The following is a 22,094-nucleotide window of genomic DNA, read 5'->3' as shown; positions in this document are numbered from 1 at the left end:
CCTAGGGTGGGCTGGGCTGGCTGGGAGAGGCCTGGAGGTGAGGTGCCATGCCCGCCCATCAGGAACACCCTGAGTAGATAGAAGACTCCTTGCCTGGCTCATGCAAAGCAGGGGTGCACTGAGAACCAGAGACCTGACCCTAAAATAACAGTATGCAGATGGTGGTCTCCTGTGGCTTGTCCACATTCGTCTTTCCCTCCTTACAGCATCCCTGCGTGTTTCCATTGACAGTGGTTATTTCATGTGTCACACCCACAGAGGGAGTCCTGTTTGAAACCAGGTGTGGGAGTGATTTCCCCTAACTGTGAGCCCCTCGATGGCAGGAATTATGTCCGATTTCCCTCTGTCTCTGCAGCGACCAATGCACGTGAGTCCTCAATAAGTGCATGTGTGGTTGTTGAAGCTAGGTGTTGAGCGAATTAAAGCTGCCCTCTCGGGGTAACTGCGTTTCTTGCAGAGGCGGTAGGCCGTTCCAGCTACAGAAACATCTCTGTGCATCTCTCTTTCTTCCTGTGTGTTTTCCTGTCTGTGTTTGTAATTGCGCCCTCCTCTGAGCTCCAGTTGCATTCGCTGTCTGCACCATCCATGTGTTCTGATATTTATCGTTTTATCTGTACGTCCTGTCTTTGCAGCTAAATCAAGCCTTCCTTTGACGGCGGGAGCTGTGTGTTGCATTTATTTGCGTCACCAGTGTAGACTACATGCTACTCAGTGTGTTTTTCGATGGGGATATTGGTGCCCCTAATATTAATAACCTGCTGCTGAATTTGACACCATTCACTGTGGTGGCATTCCACTGGTCAGCGACCGTAGAGGTCTGCCTGGCATGGGGGGTATTTGGGGAGCCAGTATTTTGAAAAGGTTCAGAGTTTGTTGCTATGAAATGAATTAAAGAAAGAAACCATAATCACTGCCTTTTGGTGCCTGTATCCCCAGGCATGGCAGCCTCTACCCTGCTTTCCCACTGAGACCAGCGCCAAACGAAACTGTGACTATTGAGCACTGTGAATGCTGTGTCTCCATCTCCTCCCAGGGCTCCGTACATCAAAAGGCCTCCAAAAGTAAGCCAGCTCTCCTTGTGGCCATGCACAACTGCTCGGTAAATCTCATTGTGTGATCTCCTTCTCGTTTAGGGCTCTGGCTGACATCTTAAGACAACAGGGACCAATCCCCATAGCACACTGTGAAAGAGAAACGATCTCGGCTATCGATACCTCTCCCAAAGAGAACACGCCGGTCAGATCGTCCTCTAAAAACCACTACACCCCCGTGCGTACGGCCAAGCAGACTCCAGGTAAGTGAGAGCGATCTGATCACCTTGAGTCTTTGCTGAGGCTGGTGAGAGGTTTCAGTGATGTTTCTGCTCTGGCGGGGCAGGTCGTGAAGCCCTGTGTGGTGAGAGACTCTAATGGGCAGGCGGGCTTGTGAACAAGTCTGGGGACTGTCCCCCTGGGGAGGGACTGGCATGGGAGGCTGCCGCCAGTGAGTGTCCGGGCTAGAATGGAGCTGACGATTTAGGGCATCCGTGATTTAGTGAGGGGCTGGCACAATTCTCTTCCCTGAAAGGGAGCTTGCGTCAGCCGTGGTGGAGTGCGGTCACCCACTTGCCCCTGTGGTGGGATGGTTTAGGCTGCCTACGGTGCTAGGTATGGGACAAGAAATTGCTGCAGTCAGATGTAGAGACTGCTTAACTATCTCAAAGAGCACTTCCCAAGGGTGGGGATTATGTCTGCATTGTAGGGTGACCCTTTTTTGTGCGTTATAGATTCCTTGGATGTATGATGAGCTGCTATTTAATAGCACTATACCTTCTACTCTTTTACTTGGTCATCCCTATGACCCTGTGAAGGAAACTGAGCAGGGCTCATTTTCCTTATCATAGGGAAAATAAATGAAGCTCAAGGAAATTTAGTTTCCAGCCACTGAGTCCAGCCTGATTAAGTGGACGGTCTTGATTTGCCCTTAAATGCCTTTCACTGGACAGGAAGATTTGTCATTTCTCTGGTTTCTGTATACATCCTCTCCTCTGGTGATCCAAGAAGCAAAGCTTCGAGTTATATGATTCACTCCTGTGTTTCGAGAAATCCTCCCTATATTTCTCAAATTGGAACTCTTCACTCGGCTTTTAGAGATGGGACTTGTTTCGCTGGCCCAGAAGGCATTCTTAATGGTGACACTTACATTTAAAAGCAATTTCATAACAACCGGCAACATCTACAGCTTATAATGGACCCAACTGCTTTTCCAAATAGCCGATATCCTTTGCCACAAAATATTGCAATTCGAACAGAAGTTTAAACAGAGCTTTGTGTGAGTGTTCAAAGTGGAGGTTTACTGTGATTTTGCCATTGGTCAAATCAACAAATCACTGATCGTAGGAGTATGGTGGCAAGAGTCTTTTAGAGAGATCTTAAGGAAAATATCCGGTAATACCAGAAGGCAGCAGAGCATATGAGGAGTTTTGCTACTCAAAAGGCTGTCTGTGGACCGGCCGCATCAGCAACACTTGGGAGTTTGTGAGCAATACAGAATCTCAGGCTCCATCTCTCTGCTAAATGAGAACCTGCATGTTAGTGAAATCACTTAGTAAGTAAAGTTTGAGAAGCCGTGGAAAAGCCTGGGCTCTGAAATCTATCCCCCTCGGCTTGTTTTCTGGTCCTGTCACTTATGATCTATGTGACTTCGAGCAAGTTTCTTTGCCTTTCTGAGTTTCCTCATCTGCCCTTGTGGTGAATAGTACCTGCTGCCTAGAGTTGTTTTTAAGGATATAATGAGTTAAACCAGCAAGAGCACTTAAAAATGGGTCCTGACACATAGTCAACACTCAATATTAGCCATAACTGGGCTGTGGGAGTATATCCACCAATCACAGCAAATGAATCAAATAAATGAGAGAAACAAAGGCCTTTGTGTCCCTAGACCAGGCAGGGTCCACGGGGTTGTGTCTGGGATGAAAACCCCTGGACTCAAGTCTGCTTGTGGCACATCCTCTGAAAGTGAAAGTGCTTTGTAGGGCTTTGTGGGGTCTGTCAGGGTCTTGGATGTCGAAAGCACGTGTTTGTTTGGTTTAGGAAGTGGAATGAGGGTCCTGCCCTGATAATAATAAAAACAGTGATACCATGGGTAGCACAAGTACCATTTATTGAGCACTTGTTATATGCTGGATATTCTGTGGGGGACTTTATTTATAACAGAGAGTGGATCCTGTAACATTTCTTAGGTGTAGGAGCCCCTAATCCCATATTAGCAGAAAATTCCTCTTCCCTTCTCTTCCCTTCCCTTTTATCCTAACTCTTCCAGAAGTCTCTTTCCAACTTTAAAGGGAACTTCATAATAGATGGTTACTTAGGATGTAGAAAAATCAGTGTAGCCCACTTCCATCCCCCACTACTCAAATCTGGCTGCCTACAGACCCTCACTACTCAAAGTGTGGTCCGTGGACCAGCAGTGACTGCATCCCATGGGAGCCTGTTAGAAAAGCAGAACCATGGACCCTTCTCCAGACCTACTGAATTCGAATCTGCATTTTAACAAGATCCCCAGGTGATTTGTACGCACATTAAAGTTGAAGAAGACCCGTTTAGCATAGCGATCCTCAGCCCTGGCTGCACATTGGAATTATGTGGGCAATTCTGGAAATACTAATGCCTGGCCCTCACCTAAAGATTCTGATTTAATTGGTCTGGAGTAGAACCTGGACACTAGTATTTTTCAAAAATTTCCCGCATGGTTCCGTTGTTAGGCAAACGTTGAGAACCAGAGCTGAGAGGAAGACTATCAAATAAGGAGAACGTGCCTGAGGACTGTGGAGCTTGGGTTCACATCAAGACCCACAAAATGGATCCTGGCTGGTCCAGGTCAGTGGGCTGCAGGGACAAGTCCTCTCCACGGCAGGTGGGCAGAGGAGAGTGGAGGACTCAGGCTCATCTGAGAGAGGGAGGGGGTCAGTCTGAGGCTATGAATGGGGATGCCTGGGCAGAAGCAGGCACAAGTAGAAATATCAGAATTGATTAGAGGGCCAGGCAGGGCCAGGCATCAGGAAATGCACCACGCCTGGAGTTGCTGGTCCCCTGAGCCCAGGATCTCAGAGGGTTCTTGTGGGCTTGTTTGGTCTTCATGGATGAGGAGGTGTGGAGACCTAGCATGTTCACCTGGCCTGACCTGCCCCTAAAGAGCCTGGTTTGGGGCAGCTGGGGGAGAATAGGGTAGAGTATCTGTCCCTGGCAGTAGCAATGACATCATGTGTTGGGGTTCCAGAATTTTGATATCCAACTTCCCATTATCAAGAGTGGCATGAGCTGGAGGAAATAAATATTTATGCCCCAGCTACCCCCCACTGTGAGTTGTATAAATGAGCAGTCAGTCACCCTGCCTCTTGTCAAAGCCGTGCACTTTGATGGCCAACTAAGGGAGCCAATGGTGGTCTAGTGGTTAAGGTTTGGCGCTCTCACCGCTGTGGCCCTGGTTCATTTCCCAGTCAGGGAGCCACACCACTTGTCTGTGGTTGTCACACTGTGGCGGCTGCGTGTTGCTGGGATGCTGAAAGCTATGCCACTGGAATTTCAAACATCAGCAGGGTCACCCACGGTGGACAGGTTTCAGCAGAGCTTCCAGACTAAGACAGACTGAGAAGAAGGATCTGGCTGCCCGCTTCTGAAAAAATTGGCCGTGAAAACTCTATGAACAGCAGCAGAGCATTGTCTGATGCTGGACGGTGAGAGGATGGTGCAAAAAAGACCAGGCAGGGTACACAGGGTCACTAGGAGTAGGAATCGACTCGATGGCACTAACAACAACAAAGGGACCCGAGGGGTGTGACCCTTTAAGCTTCACTGAGATGAAGAAGGAAGGCTGGACAGCTGACAGAGTTGCTCTTTGCTACAGGCCTGCATAGCCAGCCACTCCGTGCTCCCCTAACCTCAGCTCCTGTCACCTTCTGCTTCTCTCGCTGGAATCCAGACACCCTGTCCCTCCTCATGGCATGTGTGTTCTTGCTATTTTCCCCCTCTGTTTTGTGGCAGAAACTTTCCAGCATCAGAAGTTTGTGCTGTGAAATTTGATGCTCAGTTGGCACCACTTTTCCTAACCTCCTCATGTGCCCTTGTCCCCTCCTTTATTTCGTTTGATCACCCACGCCACCTACCATCGTATATTTGGTTTGTTGGTTTATTGTCTCTCTCCCTATCAGACTGTAAGCTCCGTGTAGGCAAAGCTTTGGTCTTCTTATTCACGGTGTTGTCCCCGAACCAAGGACATTGCCTCAAAGATCATCGTAATTGCTCAATGGCCATTTGAGCGGGGAATGAATGAATGAGGACACCGTCCTTTACTTGGATGGACATAGGAGCCAACATGCAGGTATTGGTTACATAGCTGCATGCTGAAGAGCTCCCGTCAAGGTTGTGTGTACCTTCTGTGGCCCTCTGCAAAGTCAGTGTTGAGTCAGTCACTTTGACAGCCCAGTGGAGTGGTCATCCAGCGGGGAGCTGAGCTGGGAGGCCCTGATTTCCAGTGCCCAGGCTTCTCACCAAGCCCCACGGCCTCTCTCCTCCTGTCTGGGGCTGACCCAGGACTCCAAGGCTCAGGGCAGCCAGAGGCTGGGAGCCTCATTTCCTTGGCTGGGCTCAGAGATGCGGAAACCCAGGGGGGTCCTGCCCATTCTGCTCACTCTGCCAAGAAAGACTCCTTTACAGAGGTTTTGGAAGCCCAGGCAGCTCAGAGTCCCTGTTCCCAGGGACAGGTTTAGGGCTTCAGGTGAAGCCAGACAACCTGTGCTATACGCCTGAATTCTGGGAAAATTCTAGTCAACCTCAGCCCCTACTGGGAAATGGGGCTTTTCTTTGCTTAGTCATCCCCAGGGGAACAGGACTGTCTTGTTCTAGAGGAGGCTGAGATGATGGCCTCATAAGACTTAGGAGCTCTAAAGGGATGGTGAGATCAGCTGACCCAACCTGTACTTGGCCTGTGAGGAAACTGAGGCACACAGGGGTTGCCTAGGTGAGAGGTGGTAGGGCCAGGCCTCAGCATCCAGGCTCCAGTGTTGGGGTTGAAAATGTGGTCTGTGCACTAGACAGACCTGGGTGTGAATCTTGGCTCCCCATTTATAAGCTCCAGGACCCAGGCTATGTGGCTTCAATTCCATGTCTGTAAGGTGGGAATAACTAGGAGGAATAACCCTCCTCGAAGGGCCATTGAAGGAGTTGAATGAAGTAATCCTTGTATTTTAAGTGCTTAGCACTGGCTTGGCTCAGGGTTCATGCTCAGCAGTCATCTTCGTTTTCATCATCATCATGACCATCCTCTCTTATCAGCTGCATCTCCTCCATCTTTCTCTACATAGTCGTTTCTCCTTTTCCTTCTTCCTGACTCTCACTGCTTCCATCTGCCTACATTCCTTTTCATGGTTTCTCTGATTATATTGATCCATCTCTCACCTTAGGGGTCTCCAGCTGTAACTGGTTCTCGGCTCTTCTGTTAAAAAATGCACTAATTGAGCCCGCACTGCTCCTGTCTTTTCATTCCTACTACTTTCCTGGCCATCCCCTGCCCCTCCAGTGTTTTCTCTTGGCAGTAATTTCTTTCCAAATCTATACCTGTTATTTGGACAGATTCCCAGTGGACTGGCATTGGCCTTTTCCAAATGGGGTCTCGTTACTCTTTGCCCAAATGTTAGATTCCCTCCATTCCCTCTCACTGTGCCCTTGTTCTTGCAGCCATTGGCCCTGTAAGTCTCCACCTGGGGGTGACCTAGGGTGGACCGAAGGCTGACCACAGCAGCCACATGAGGCAACCACTCTTTCTTTATTGCCTCCTTACAGGATCCAAAAAACCCAGAAAGTTCACTGAGTCAAGGCTGGTGGTAGAGAAAAGGTATCACTAATCCCTGATAACAGGAGTAACATTAGTTGGTACTTATAATGTAGTTAATATGAAGTACCGGGCACATTATATGTGCTTTACCCACATTACATCATTTAATCAGCACAACTGTGAGGTGGTGTGATTGTTATCTCCATTTTACAGATGAGAAAATTGAAGACAGGGAGATTGGAGACCTTGCCCAAGGTCACATACGTAGTCCTTGGTAGAGGGAGGATTCCGACCCGAGCCTGGGCTTCAGGCTCTGTGCTATCGAGCCTCTCTTCTGTTACTGGTTCCTTATATTTCACTTCATGTTAAACATAGATAGCAGGGTATCATTCATCTCAGCTTTGCAAAGAGGCTGCTATTACGCTTGACCCAAGGTTTAGGGGTGAAGCATTTGGCCCTTGAAGCATCTAAACTAATTTTTGTCTCACTTGTTTTTGAAAGATAGAATTATTAGGATAAAATACACTACGTATTACTCTGTCTTCCCAAATAGTTTCCACTGAGCTTATCATGTACCTGATGCTGTGTAGGGTCCTGGGGGTCCGTGCATGGAACCCTTTTGGCTCCTACTCCCTGAAGAAGTGCTGACAAGCATGTAGACGTCCTCACAAGGATGACGCAGGGTATGGGTGCAAAGGAGGGAATGAGAAGCCCGAGATTCCACAGAGGACAGGATGCTTGACTGGGCCGTGAAGGATGCCAAAGAGTTCAACAGGCTGAAAAGGGCAGGCATGGGGTATGCAAATGGTGCGAGTGGCCTGCCGAGATCATAAGGATGGTGAATGAAGTCTGGAAGGAGCATTCTGTGAGAGGGATGCTGCCAGGGGCTTCCATGTGTGTGGGTGTGAGGCCCCCTACACTGTGGGGCTCTGTGGGTTCAGGGTCAGCTTCTGTGGTTTGTTGTGGTCATCTCCTCCCTTGGGTTCAGCGGTCAGCTCACTCCTCCTGTTGACCTCAGCACAGCCACTCCTCTTTCTTAGTCAAGGCTTTAATCTAGATGAGCAAGCAGACCACCAAGCTTCTTAAGCTTGTGTGGTAAGTAACAGTCCATAGGCCCTGCTCACCTTTCTGGGTGGAAGGACCTGCCTTTTACCCATTCTTTTACATCCATTTTGGTTGTTCCAGAATTTTCCTTTCTTGCTTCCTTCTGGATTTGCAGGACATTTCAGTTGAGTGATTTCTGGACAACGAGACCTTTACATGGTCTGTTTCAGAGCCACTCCCCACATGTATTCTTGATGTCGCCAGTTCCCCCACGACACTAGATCCTTTCTATGAAATTCCATCACTTGATTCATTCAAGCTTCGACGAAGAATTAAAGGCAGTTTAGGTGCTGATTAAAAGCAGAGACTACAGAGCCAGACTGGTCTGAATCCAGACTCTGCCTTGACTTTGCCATCTGTAAAATGGGGCTACTAATAGTGTCTCCCTCCTAGGGCTGCTGTGGAGATTAAGTGAGTTGTAATGTTGAGCAGTCAGAGCAGCATCTGGCCAGGGAAACACTGTTTTAAGTCTGTGCCGTCTCCCTGTTGGTCACTAAGCTACATGTGGCTGTTGAGGGCTTGCAGTGTGTTCCAGAGCCACGGGAGATCTCAAGGGGTCGATATGAAAAAAAGACGGTAAAATATCTCCATGAATTTTTATATTGATCATATGTTGAAATGATAACATTTTGGATATATTGGGTTAAATCAAATCTCTTATTAAAATTAATTTCACTTGTTCTTATTTTTTAATGTGACCACTGAGAAATGTAAAGTTACATACGTGGCTCACATCTGGGATTCACATGACGCTTACATTGGACAGAGCTGATTTAAGTGTTCATGATGTTGAGTGTCTACTTGAGTTCAAGTTTCAGTAGTGAACAGAATAAACCCTCTCCCTTTGTGGAGCTTACACTGCATGGGAGGAGATGTAAAGTAAACAGGTAAATAACTCCAGAGAGTGCTAAATGCTCAGGACACACTCAGGCAGGTAATGTGTTAGGGGAACACTGGGGAGAAGGAGTGCTTTCAATAGTGTGGTCCTAAGAGGTGGCTTTTGAGCTGGCGCCTGACCAAGGAGGAGGAGCCAGCCATGGGGAGATCTAGAGGAAGAACATTACAGGCAGAGGGAACAGCAAGTGCAAAGGCCCTGAGGCGGGAGCAAACCTGGCAAATTCAAGGAACAGAAAGCAGACATGGGTATGGAGTGTGGTGAATGAAGGAATGGGGGGGTGCCTGATGACAACAGAGGGTAGACACGGGCCAGTCATGCAGGGTCTTGGAGGCCACAGTAACGAGTGTGGATTTGATTTAACTAAGATGATCTGATTTCTGTTTTAATAAGATTGCTCTGGTTGCTGAGTAGTAGAAATGGGCTCTGTTGAGAAGCAGGATAACCAGTTAGCATTTCTAATAGCAACGAGTTAACGTTGAACTTTTAACTAGTTAACGAGAGAACTTTCTCTGACTTTCTCCTCCACAAGAAGACACCCCCCGTACAGGGGCAAGGTGATGCAGCAGTAGCCTGTGGGTTTTGGAATCAGACAAACCAAGGTCCAGATCCCATCTGAGCTTGGACGAGCTGATAGACCTGAGTCCAGGGCTCTTCGACAGCAGTTGGCAAACTTCTTCTGAAAGGGGCCAGATGGTTAATGTTATAGGCTCTGCGGTCATAAGGCTACTTACTTCTACCATCGTAGCACCAGTGCAGCCACAGTGATACAGAAATGAACGGGCACGGCTGTGTCACCGTAAACCGTTATTAACAACAATAGACGGTTGGCAGGATCTGGCCCGTGGGCTCTAGTTTGTCAGCCTCTGTTCTTAACCTCTCTCTGAAAGCCACAGGCTCCTTCCAGGTGACGTTTGCTTCCGTGTGACAAGTGAATAGGGACACATCCCTCACCAGGATACTGTGGGGACTCAAGGGCCAACGCAGAGCCGTGAGCCCCTGAGGTGCTCTGTAATGTCGGGCCCGTTTCCCCTCCTCCCTTTCCTGCGACACTGGCCAGGGTGTTGCTTGATCCTGATTTTACAGCCAGTGGAACAAGGCCTAACGAGGGTTGATGAATTAACCACATCACAGCGGAGACCAGGGTCCTCCGCGGCCCTGACCTTCTCGGTGGCTTTATCTGTCACCTGGGTGATGATGTAGAAAGCGTGCTTATTAAATTTACAAGTGACACATCACTAGGAGGGATGGCGAGTGCCCCTTGGATAATGACAGATGCAGGGTTCAAAATGTCTCCATGGGTGTAGACACCCCAAGGTTACATTGAACAGGCCCCCTTCTGCTGTTCAAGGCTCATCCTTCTCCTTCTCTCTCAGATCCCATTTATTTCCAGCCCACAGACCCCTTGCCCCCTTGATCTGTGCCCCTCCCCTCCTCTGGAGCTCTGTTCTTTAGCATGTCAGTGTGCTCCACTCCCCCACCTAACGCAGGAGGACGACCACCCCTCCGCTTCACACCCTTCCTGCCTTCTCTCTCTGACAGCTGAACTTTGCAAGACAGTTGTCTGCGCCTGCTGCATCCACTTCCTCTCTCCCACCTGCCCCTCAGCCCACTGCAGACTGGCTTCTGTCCCCTCCACGGCCCGGCGACCTCCTTCACATGCCTTTGGGATTCGGGGAGCAGGCTCCCGCTGGGCTCTGCAGCCACAATGGAGCTCCCGCCTCTCCCTCCATCAAGGCCGAAGCCCTGGCCCCCTGAGCCCGTTTGGTTCGTGGGGGCACGTTCTCTGCCTCGTCAAGCTTCTCGCGTATGCTCTGCTCCTCACTCTGTCTGGGATAGTCTCTTCTTGTCCACTCTCCCTCAGCCTCGCCTATTCCTCCTCATCTCCCAGGTCTCAGCTTAGCTCTCGCTTCCCCGGGTGCATTCCCTGACTCCCTGGCCGGTGAGCCCCTCCCTCCTCTCCCCGTCATTGTAGAGGCGGTGGAGTGGGTGAACACGGGCGTTGGCCCAGCTCGGGACCCAGCTCTGCCTCTTCCTAGCCGTGGGCCTTGACGTGTTTACTTAACCTCTCCGTGCCTCAGTTTCCTGGTCTGTAAACTGGGATAATAATATCTCCCCCATGTGTGGTAGTGAGGATTAAATGAGTTAGTAACCCCTGTGCTCTCCAGTCTCCCTAAGGCATGTCTGGCGTCAGCTCAGCTCACCCCACCCCTCAGTCCCCAGAGCCTCGTTCAGGGCCTGGCACACACAAGACGTGACGTGAACGGCACATTAAAAATCCCGTGTTTGGGGCAGAAGACCCCATAAGTTCTGCGTGGGGAACAGCAGGTCACATGAGAGAGTCGTGGGGTGCAGTTCACGCTCTGTTCGGTGTGAACAAACAGAGCAGATGGGTTGGTAGCTCTGGAAACAGCTGCTTTTAGGCTGCATTGAAAGAACCTCGAATCCGGATCCAGGGCGGGGACACGCCTGCTCTTCTCATGACTAGGGATCTGACACCTGTGCTCCTGTGTCCTGCTGTAGACACCTGTGCCCTGTGCATGCCAGGAGAGTGACATGGCTGCTGGGAAGCCCAAGAACCCCATTCTTTAAATGACATTAACAACTGACATGCTGTGTAAAGTGCTTTCCATGCATTGGCTCATCTCAACTTATACAACCCTGTGAAGCTGTCACTGTTAGCACGCCCACTTTGTAGATGAGGACACTGAGGCTCGGGGGCTTCAGAATCCTGCCCAAGGTCACGCAACCAGGAGGGGGCTGGTCGGGGCTCTGAACACAGGCAGTCTGACCCCAGAGCCCAAGGCCTGAAGTCAGGCTGACCAGAGGTGCGGACAGGGCACCAGGACCCCCTGCAGCTCTGTGAAGTCTGTCCCATGGTCGTGCATCTGTGCCCGCTCCTGGTTGCCCCGTGCGTGGACTTGAGACTGCAGGAGGACCCCAGAGGAGGCCAGGGTTTGCTCAACCTGAGGGCAGATGTTCTCATGACGTGAGCCCCTCGGCTCCAGGACGGCACCTGGCCGGTACTGAGCCACTCACCCAGGATGCCTGTAAGCAGGGTATGGGGAGCCACTGGGCATTTTCAGCTTATGCAGGAGGCTGGCCTAGCAACTTCTAAGATTCTCCCTTTCTAAGACTATGATGGGAGCAGTCGCTAGCATTTGTCAAGGGCTGACTGTGCTCAGAACCTCCTCCTGTGAGTCCTCTCGCTGTCCCAGCAGACTGGGGCTGGCAGGGGCACGGAGCGACGGGGCAGCCTGTCCCTGGGTGCACGGCTTGGAGTGGCAGCATGTGGGTCTGACTCAGGCTGCCCAATCCTGGGCTCACTTTCTTAGTGGCCACACCAACTTGTCTTTCTCTTGGGAGTCTGTGACCCCTGGGGTCAGAGCCCAGGCAAGCCCAATGGCCAAATCACTATTGCATTCTCAGCGCCAGGCTCGTCATGAGAGGGAGTTCATTCCTATTCACAATTTAACGCCATTTAGAAAGTGAGTCCCAAGCACCTGTATTCCCATCCTGGGGGCGGTGAGTGGCTTTTCCCAGCACAGGATTGCCATAAGAAGGGGAAGCAGAGGCTTCCAGAAGCCAGAGGAGCTGCCCTTGCCCTGGCCAGGCCGGCTGTGCCCTGGGCGGCCTCCCCACTCTGAGGCCTCATCCTCCCGGGGCGGGAGGAGCCAGCTTGGCCAGAACGGAACCCCCAACCCCGGCCCTCCTGCTGGGGAGGCAGCTTGAGCCTGACTGAGGGGCAGACGGAGGCTAATCTCACCGTATGGCCGGGGAGAAGGGAGAGTCTCTGAGCTGGCCCACTAATTACCCACAGCGCCCAGGAAGCAGGAGGATTTAGAATATGTTCTGGCTGTTACCAGAGTGAGGTGAGAGGGAAAGCCAGAGGACTGTGGGCAGGGTTAGAATTCACAATTACCTCAGTGAGTTGGCAAAACAGAGGGACCAACAGCCACTGTGCATGAGGACAGGAGCAAGAGGGCACTGGGCAAGGAAGACAACTTGCCCAGGGCTCGAGGGAGGGCAGGTGGATGACCTGGCCCTCAGGGTTGCAAAGGGCGGGAGCTTGCAGGGTGAGGGAGAGACCAGCCTCTACCCCAGTGGGCGTCAGGGGTCTTTTTTCCTGGGGGGTTCCAAGTCCATCACCTGCAGAGTAAAGGCTATTTAGGAACCGAAGATGGAGGAGGAGGCAGTATTGAGCCATCCACAGCTGGATGTGAGGCACCCACCATGCGCCAAGTACTCCCTTAGGTTCTGTGGGAGTGAGATGATGGATAAGACACAGTCCCGACCTCAGGAGCTTAAATCCAGGAGCAGAAAGACAAGACTACACAATAAAAAAATAATCAGCCATACAGGTGCCCCACCAGAATTACAGGTCCTGTGCCCAGAAGGTTCAGAAGGAAGCTGCTCTGGTCAGAGCGGGGGCCACTGAGTGTCTTGAAGGGTGGGTAGGATTAAATGTGCAAGGAGGAAGGTGGAGGGTGCTCCTGGCAGGTGAACTGGGGTCAACAAGAGCCTAGAGGGCAGGGATGATTAGGGACCAAAGGTTTGCAAAGCAGAGCAGTGACCAATTCCTTTGGAACGGTTGGTGGTGGCTTTTCTGTAAACAGACAGTAGTGATTATAGAACTGGGGAAAAGGCCAGAAGGAATTGGACCTCAGTGTCCTGTTGTAGAAGGCTGCTCTGAGCAGAGGACTTTTGTTTTTCCTTCTTTAAACATAAAGACTGTGTCCCTCGAGGGCAGGAGGTGTGTGGGAAAGGGAGGGAGTGCCTACTGTGGAGCTGCCATATGGCTCAGTTGGGCTAGTGATGGCGGATGGGGATGGGGGTGGGGATGGGGCAAGGTTGGGCCCTGCAAGGGGGATTGGAGAGGAGGCTTGTGAGGGTCTAAGGTGAGAGGTTCCCAGAGGAGGAGGCGCCAGGACCACAGCCTCTTGGCAGCACCTTGGGAGGAAGGAAAGGGGGAGGTCAGGGTGGAACTCAAGGTACACTGATCCCTTTATTCATATGAAAAAGATTTTGATCCTTTAGCAGGTATCAGGCATTGGGGATATGGGAGTGAACAAAACGAAGTCCCTAGTCTCTTGGTGCTTACATCCAGTTAGAGGAGGCAGAAAATGAACCCACAAACATACAACATAATATCAGGTAATGATAAGTGCTTCCGGGAGAAATAGACATGGAAAGGAAGTAGGAAATGGTGGGAAGTGGTAGGAAGAAGCCTGATCTGAAGAAGGGACACTGAAGCAGAGACCTGAATGACTGAGAGAAAGAGCCACATGTGTGTGTGCAGGGCAGAGGTGGGATGGCGCCTGCTGTGTTTGGGGAACAAGAAGGCCAGAGTGGCTGGAGTGGAGAGAGCCAAGGTAGAGACCATTAGTGGATGAAGTCACAGAGCTGGGCCTTGTGAGCCATGGTGGCGTCTTGGGATTCATTGTGGGTGTCATAGGAGCCGTTGTACGGTTTGCAGCAGATGAGTGATGTGATCTGACTGTGTTTTAAATAATCACTCTGGTCGCCATGTTCAGAATAGACCCTGGAAAGGCAAAGATGGAGGAAAGGAGATGGTGGTGGGAGAGGTGGAAGTTATTTCACCATCCAGGTAATGGGAGGTAGATGGAGGCTTGGACTGCATGGTAGTAATGGAGGATGTAAGAAAGACTCGGCTTTGGGGTTTATTTATTCTTAACTTCTTATTTTGAACAATTTCAAACCAATGGAAAATTTGCAAGTGATTGAGTGATACAGTGAGCACCTGTATGGCCTTGACTAGTTGTTAACATTTGCCCCCCCCTTCCTTCTCATTCTCGCCATCACCATCATCATCATCTCTATCAATGTCACCATCATCATCATTGCTATCACCATCATCATCATCATCAGACTGAACCATCTGAGAGTAAGTAGTAGATATCATAATATGATTCTTCATTCCTAACTGTTCCATCATGTGTCTTCTAAATTCAAGGATGTTCTCTTACACAGCCAGGAAACAACTACTAGATTTATGAAATTCATCATTTTTACAATCCTAGTATCTAATAAAGAGTTCAGGATTTATTTGAAAGTAGAAATGGCAGCATTTGTTGATGGATTATATAGAAAGTCTGAGGGGAAGATAAGAGTCATGGATGACTTCAAAGATTTGGGCCAGAGCAGATGGTTGATGAACATAGCCAGGCCAGTGCAAGGACCTGGAATGACTAGCCGAGAGCTTTTACCCAGAAGAAAATAAGGAAGGATCTGAGTGTTAATGGATGAGCTGAGCTGAGCTGGGTTGTCCAGTTTTCCAGTAGATGTTGCCACAACAATTATAAAGGAAGTCAAAGAATCTGGTCTCTCTCTCTGTCTCTCTCTCTCTCACACACACACACCTCCCACATGTACATGTACTTATACAGACTTCCTTCTCCGAGAGTTCTAGACCTGAATTTAGCCATAGGTACATCTCACCATATCTAAGCAGAAGCAATAATGACCCATTAGACTATAAGTGCCTCAAGGCCAGAGACATTTCTGTTTTGCTTACTGTATTCACAACGCACATACTTTGGCACTTAGTAGGTGTTCAATAACTATTTCTTGAATAAATGGATGACAGAATGAATGCAGTTATTTAATATGTTAGACAGGGTGCAGCGGTTATGATTATGCATGCTTGTAAATGACAGAATACCTAAAATAACAGTCGTTGATACAAAAGAGAAGCTTCTCTTTCTCTCCTGTAAGAGAAGTCAGTCCCGGGATGGTATGGCTCTACAGTGTAAGGGACCCAAGCTCTTCATGTCTGGTCGCTCCTAAGCATGTGGCTTCCATATCATGGCCCAAGATGGCTGCCCAAGCTCATGCCATCATGTCTGCATTTCAGGCATTAGGAGGAAAAAAGGACCAAGAAGATCATGCCGCATTTCTTTAAGGACGCTTGTTTGAGGTTGCCATACCACTCCCACTTACATCACATTAGTCGACGTAATCTTCATTTTGGGTGGCCATGTGACCAGTTAAAATATTTTCTTCCACTAGAGAAGAATGACTCATGTGGGACAATTAGTGATCAGTGTCACAGTGTGGCCTGGAAGGGGGCTTGGGACCGTGTGATGCTTTCTACAACAAACCACCGGTATAAAAAGCCATCAGGTGTGGTGAATCCCTGTGGCTACGGTCTGTGCTTCCCACGGTAATAACGGTTTGTCGTGGCCTTCAGTGGACTGTGCCCTTGCACAGGATGGCTGAGGCCACTGGGGCACCCCTGGAGAAGTGTCCGAAAGCTCTGATAGAGTGGTGTTTCCCTACATTTGATTCTGATGTGGAGGCCACAGATGTTACTCCACTAGTGAAGCCGACACATTTTGGGAAACCTCTGAGGAGAGTCCCCAACACTGTGTCCCCGGCTGTGAGCGACTTGGAATCCGAAGCTGTGTCATATTCACCCGTGGGTCCTCGCATCTTCACTGCCAGGAACTCTGGGCTCTCCTGCACCCTGTGTTCTGGCCCGTGGCTGCTGAATGAAGAGAAGGCGATCCATTTAGAGTATTCGGGAGTTGTATAAGATGCCACAAAGCCAATTTTTCCTAAATAGAACGTTTGTGGAGGTTTTGCCAGAACTATCTAGAAAGTATGTCAGTGTGGACCTTGCCTCAGCCCAACCACCTCCCCCTGCAAGGAGGCAGGAACAGTCTCTTCTGGATAGAGACCCCTGAGTGGGTGGGGAAGACAGCCAGCAGCTGGGCAGAAGCCCACACTTACCCCTCCCTGCTTCTGGATTCTGGTCGGTATTCAGGCTTCATAGTTCCCTTTGTGTGTTTTTAGCGTGGGGGTTTATCACTGCAGCTTAGATCTGTGATGAAATAGATAAGCCTGCACTTTAATAAATGTGGCATTTCTTTCCCCATAAGATTTAGATGAAAGGAAATGGGGCCTCAGAGGAGGCCGGGCAGGGCAGGAGGTGGAGCTGGGTGGCCAGGGCGGCGAGAAGACACTGCTGCCAAACGGCCTCACGATGGGGAACGCTAGGGTGCAGTTTGGGTCATTTTACAGGGAGGTGGTAGGGCGTCCTCGTGGCAGAGAAACAGCCCTGCTTTTTCCGTGGAAAGAAGCTAAAGCAGCAACGTCTTAGGCTTGCTGTTGAATCCTCTCTGGAGTGAGCAGTTTGGGCCCCGACTCAATTCCTCCTTCTGGTGCAGCTGCAAAGACACTTCCTACAGTCCTTTGGAGGGACAGGTGAGTTCAGGGGCTGCAGGACTCCACCAGCCCATGGTTTCAGCTCCAGAGAAGCACCGTTGTCGTGGAAAGAGCGGGCGAGATGTGTGACCTTGAGCAAAGACGTGGCTTAACCTCTGTGGACTTGTGTTTGTTTTGTCTCCACAAGAATCCTAGTATCTACTTGTAGGATCCTTGTGGAGATAAGAGACAGTAAATATAAAGCAGCTAGCACAGTCTGGCTCATGGCTGGTGTGTAATAGATGGTAAGCACTGGTATTATTGTTATGGAGTTTGATCCGTGTTGTACAGTAATCGTAGACTTTTCCTTCCATAGCTTCTAGGACAGGGAACTCTGTAGTTTCTTTTAGTCCATGTGAACCCACTTTCCTAAGAGGCAATTGGATAGGAATCCTATGAGGTCAGTGATATGATTATCCTCATTGTCATCTGCAGATGACAGGATTGAAATTCAGAGAGGCTGACTGACTTGCTCAAGGTCACACAGCTTGTATGTGGCAGTGCCAGGAGTGGTTACAAGAGCTTCTAAAGACAGGCTCCCTGAACTCTCCCGGTCGAGCATTGTTTCCAGCCCTGCTATTATTTTTCTTTCACAGCCATAAGGTCACTGAGACCAAGAACAGCAGAGAACAGAGAGAGAGAGAGAGAGAGGGAGAGAGAGAGACGAGGCCAGGGCACTGACCTGTATTTTCAGTTTTCATTAGCAGGCTCACGCTCTCAGGGCTGCTCTGGGCAAACAGCTGGCTCCTTAGATTTTCCTGTAAAAGAAGCTCACGGTGATTTTCAGAGCCATGATGATTTAGCTGAGGCTGGCCAGAGCAACGAGCAACCTCCAGCCTGTGGGCTCGAGTGAGTCAGAAGGGCCGAGTGGGTATTCTGAGCTTTGCCATTCTCTAAGAAGGAACAAGATGTTTTCCTATATAAGCATTCTTAAATAGGAGCCACTATTAGCCACGATAGAAACAAGCCTTGGTGGCAGTTCTGTTTATGTTGTTGCCACGTAAGGGTTTGCTTAAGCACCTTGAAGCTCCTTTTTTGAAACTTCCTCTGGGATGTATGATTGCTGTGATTGAAATTTACTCCAGGTAGATTGAGATTCATGAATCCACTTATTCAACCATTATTGAGTACTGACCCTCTTGTAGGCACTGTGGAACGAATGATGGGATTTCATGCCCATGGAGAATTTAGTCTAACCAAATAAACAAGATGGGTATACATGAAGAGTCACATAGCTGTCTAAGAGTTAAAAATATGCAAAAAAACTGTGATTAAAGAAATGTTTATTTATCATCCTTAGAAATAAGGTGCTGCACTTAGGCCTGTGAGGAGGTCGAAATACAACATATGAACCAGCCTGAACTGAGGGGTACCCGTGAATTGTGCATAGGCATTCAGATAGATAGGAGCATGCTGTAAGTTCATTCATTCTCTTAGGCTTTGGTGAAGACCTGCTGCATACCAGGCACTGTGCCAAAGACTGAAATGGGCCAAGGAGGCAGCATGAGAGGTGGTAGATATTGAATATGACCTTGAAGGGTAGAGAAGACTTGGATAGTCAGAAAGCTGGGGAGGGATTGGCCAAGAGAAGAATGGGGTGAATTAAGGGAAAGCATCAGGGTAGAAAGAGTGGGCTTCATAGGACAGAGAATAGACCTGCCCTTTTGAAGTAGCATGCTCATGGTGAGGGGGTGGAATAATAGGACAGCAAGGTAGAGAAGGGAGTTGGAAACAGAATGTGGAGGCCTTGAATGCCAGGATTTGTCCCAGGGGAATGCCTGAGGGGAACATCATAATGATAGTGGTGTTTACATTCACATTTATACTCCCATTTGAAAACAGCTGGCCATTTCAATTTTTGATTGTTTGTGGCTCATATATAAAAATAGGATTGATTTTTATATAATGACCCTCTATCCTGCAGCTTGCTAATTCCCTGATTAGGTTTTTAGTTTTTTCATAGATTTTAGAATTTTCTACATAGACAATTACATCATCTGCAATAAAGATAGTTTTACTTCTCCTTTCTCATTGGCTGCCTTTTATTTCTTTTTCTTGCCTTATTGCACTGGCTAAGACCTCCTGTGAACGCTTTGTTTTTGATCTTAGGGGGAAGCATTCTGTCATTTATGTTGTGATGTTTGTACTACCTTTTCCAGATATGCCTTTTATCAAGTTGACAAAATTTCCTTTTACTGCTAGTTTGTGGAGAGTTTTTATCAAGGATGGATGTTGGATTGTGTCTATATCTGTATCTTTTTCTGTATCTATTGAGATGATCATATGGCTTTTTTTTTTTAGTCTGTTAATATGGTGAATTATACTGATTAGTTTTCAAATGTTAAATTAACCTTTCATTCCTGGAATAAACCTTACTTGGTTATGATTTCGTATCATTTTTATATATTATTGGATTTGGTTTGCTAAAATTTTGTTAAGAACTTTTCTGTCTATGTTCTTGAAGGATATTGGTCTGTAGTTCTGTTTTCTTGTCATTTTGGTTTGGAATCAGTGTAATTCTGACCTCATAGTATGTATTGGGAAGCTTTCTCTCCTCTTCAATTTTGTGGAAGAATTTTTGTAAAATTCACTAGTGAGGCCATCTGAGTCTACAGTTTTGTTAATTTTTAAAGATTTTAAACTAAAAGTTCAATTTCTTTAATAGATATAGGCCTATTCAGATTATTTCTTTTTGAAATAACCAAGCATAACTAAAAAACACTTTAAAACTTTTCTGAAGTCTCTGATCTCAGAACATCCACAAAATATAACTCACAAAAAGTCAGGGTGACTAGGCGGCTATCTTGACGTGGTGTTATAGTCAAAGAAGTGACAGTCAATTACCCAAATATAATTAAAAAGCAATTCAAATCTTGGCTTGGTCTTCTGGAAGAAAAAACAAAGGGATCTATGAAACATTTGTGGTATATGACAAATTTAAAAAATTAAAAGAATTAAAAAATTTTAAAAAATTAAATTAAAACAACTTAAAAAATGTTTAAAAAACCTTTCCTTAATCTTCCTCACTCTCAGTGCCTTACATTTCCACAGAAGCTGCTTCCCCCTCTCTCCTTTCTCACAAAACTCCTCCAAACTCTGCCCACTGGCCTCTGCAGGTCTCCCCCTCTTTACTATTTAAATCAGCTTACACTGTCTTGCTTTTTGGAATCCTCTTGTTTATTTATTATCCAGACTTTGAACATCAGAGTAGAATTCTAGAGCTGACTCATCGAGGTAGAAAGAACGTAGACGGTGGGAAAGGGACAAGAGAGCAAATGACTTGCACTAAACGTATTCTTGTTTATTTACTGTCACACTGCGCGTTCACCACCATAATCTAGAGACATAAGTGAACAAATATCTCCCCACCTGCCAACCCGAGGGGCAGCTTCAAGCAGCAGGTGGGGGAGATGCCTCCTCACTGAGGCTCCGAGTCTGCAAGGTGGAATTTAGATGGAGCCATTCACTCTGATTTCTGCAAAAGCCACATTCCACATTCAGGTTTATAGAGTGGCGAGCTCAACATAGGTTTACATTAAAAACAGTCCTGCTGTTCGTTTATGATTTGCTCCAGGATAGTTTAATTGATCTAGCGGAGTGCAAAAACCATTGAACTTGGAGCAGAAAGCCTGAGTTTTTTCTCAACCAAATCTTCAGATTTTTTGTTTGATAAGTGAAGATAAGACTTCCTACTTTTCAGGGTTATTGAACTCTGTAAAGTGTTCCCATAAAAAAGTTAACTGTTACTTACTGTCCTTTTAGACAATGTACGTAATAAAATGCATTGCATTCATATAGCATTCTACAAAAGCAAATAAATATGTGTATGTGTATGTATATATATCAGTTAATCATCACATCGGTCTGTTGAGGAAGAAGTATTTTCATTTAAATAGGTGATTCACTATGAGATTCAGAAGCTTTCATTAATGCATCCATCATCACACAACCTAGAGGTATTAACCCAAACTTGAACTCAGGTCTTCTGATTCAAGGTCTGTTTTTCTTTTTACTTCTGCATCCTCCCTTTACAGCTCAGCCACTCATTTGTCTCCTACAGAAATAAAATCAAGTAGGGCTGAAGCCTCATGCTGAATAAACTCATGCACACGCTTATTTTTCTGTTCTTTTGAATCTGAATTAAGGAAAATAAGCTAGTCACACTGAAGTGGTGTCAGCAGATACTGTATAAAGCACATAACCCTAACACCAGCCTTTGGGAACTCGGTAAATACTTGTTGAATGCAGAGAAGCCAGGTAATATTGCAGATGCCAAACACCCATCTTCTGCTGGAACAGGGAGGGGGAAGTAACAGAAGTAAGGTGCAGTTTTGGATTTCAATAACATAAAACTTTAGTGGCTAATAAGGAAATTCCAATTTTGTCCTGTGCTGTGGGGCAACTTATCTCATATTTCTGTTGCTGTGAGGGAAGCATAGTGGAAAGTATCTGTGGAAATCTTTAGCTTGAGCCTTATGTGTGGTTAACACTTTAGGCTTGTTGGGTTTCTTGGTGGGTTGATGTTCCCCGTTCCTTTTCTTTTTTTTGTGTGAGGAAGATCAGCCCTGAGCTAATCATTTGATTCCAATCCTCCTCTGTTTTGCTGAGGAGGATTGGCCCTGGGCTAACATCCGTGCCCATCTTCCCCTGCTTTATCTGGGATGCCGCCACAGCATGGCTTGACAAACGGTGCGTTGGTGTGCGCCTGGGATCTGAACCTGTGAACCCCAGGCCGCCAAAGCGGAGCGCACACACTTAACCACTGTGCCACCAGGTGGGCCCTCTCCCCAGTTCCTTTTTAGTTCTCCTAAGCTTTCCTCATTCAAAAGTTCTTGTACTTCTGCATGGAACAACTTCCATTAGAAACCTCTGATCCCATATCACCAACTCAAAACTGCACACACACACACACACACACACACACTCTTACATAGTAAAGAATAGGAGAAATGATTTGTATCGTTTGGAATTATATTCAATTTCAAGTAACAGAAAACTGACCAACTGTGGCTGAAACAAATAAAGGCTGATTTTCTTACCTAGTTGGAAGTCCAAAGGT

At 47.8% G+C, this 22,094-nt stretch overlaps 1 protein-coding gene across 4 annotated transcripts in view; it reads left to right on the top strand.

The window, feature by feature from the left end:
- The window catches only part of SHISA6 (shisa family member 6), a 290,024-nt gene that overhangs the window by 22,404 nt on the left and 245,526 nt on the right, over positions 1 to 22,094 (top strand). For all 4 annotated transcript variants that reach the window (XM_087440416.1, XM_087440417.1, XM_014789497.2 and 1 more), the window contains exon 3: positions 1,134 to 1,294. In XM_087440416.1, coding sequence (XP_087296542.1) covers positions 1,134 to 1,294 — 161 coding nt within the window. The remainder of the gene's footprint in view (positions 1 to 1,133; positions 1,295 to 22,094) is intronic.

This window comes from Ceratotherium simum, chromosome 16 (assembly GCF_057802395.1).
Source record: "Ceratotherium simum simum isolate JZ-2026a chromosome 16, ASM5780239v1, whole genome shotgun sequence".
NCBI classification, from domain to species: domain Eukaryota; kingdom Metazoa; phylum Chordata; class Mammalia; order Perissodactyla; family Rhinocerotidae; genus Ceratotherium; species Ceratotherium simum.
Note: the sequence above shows the minus strand (reverse complement) of the source record. Positions and strands in the feature narration are given on the sequence as shown.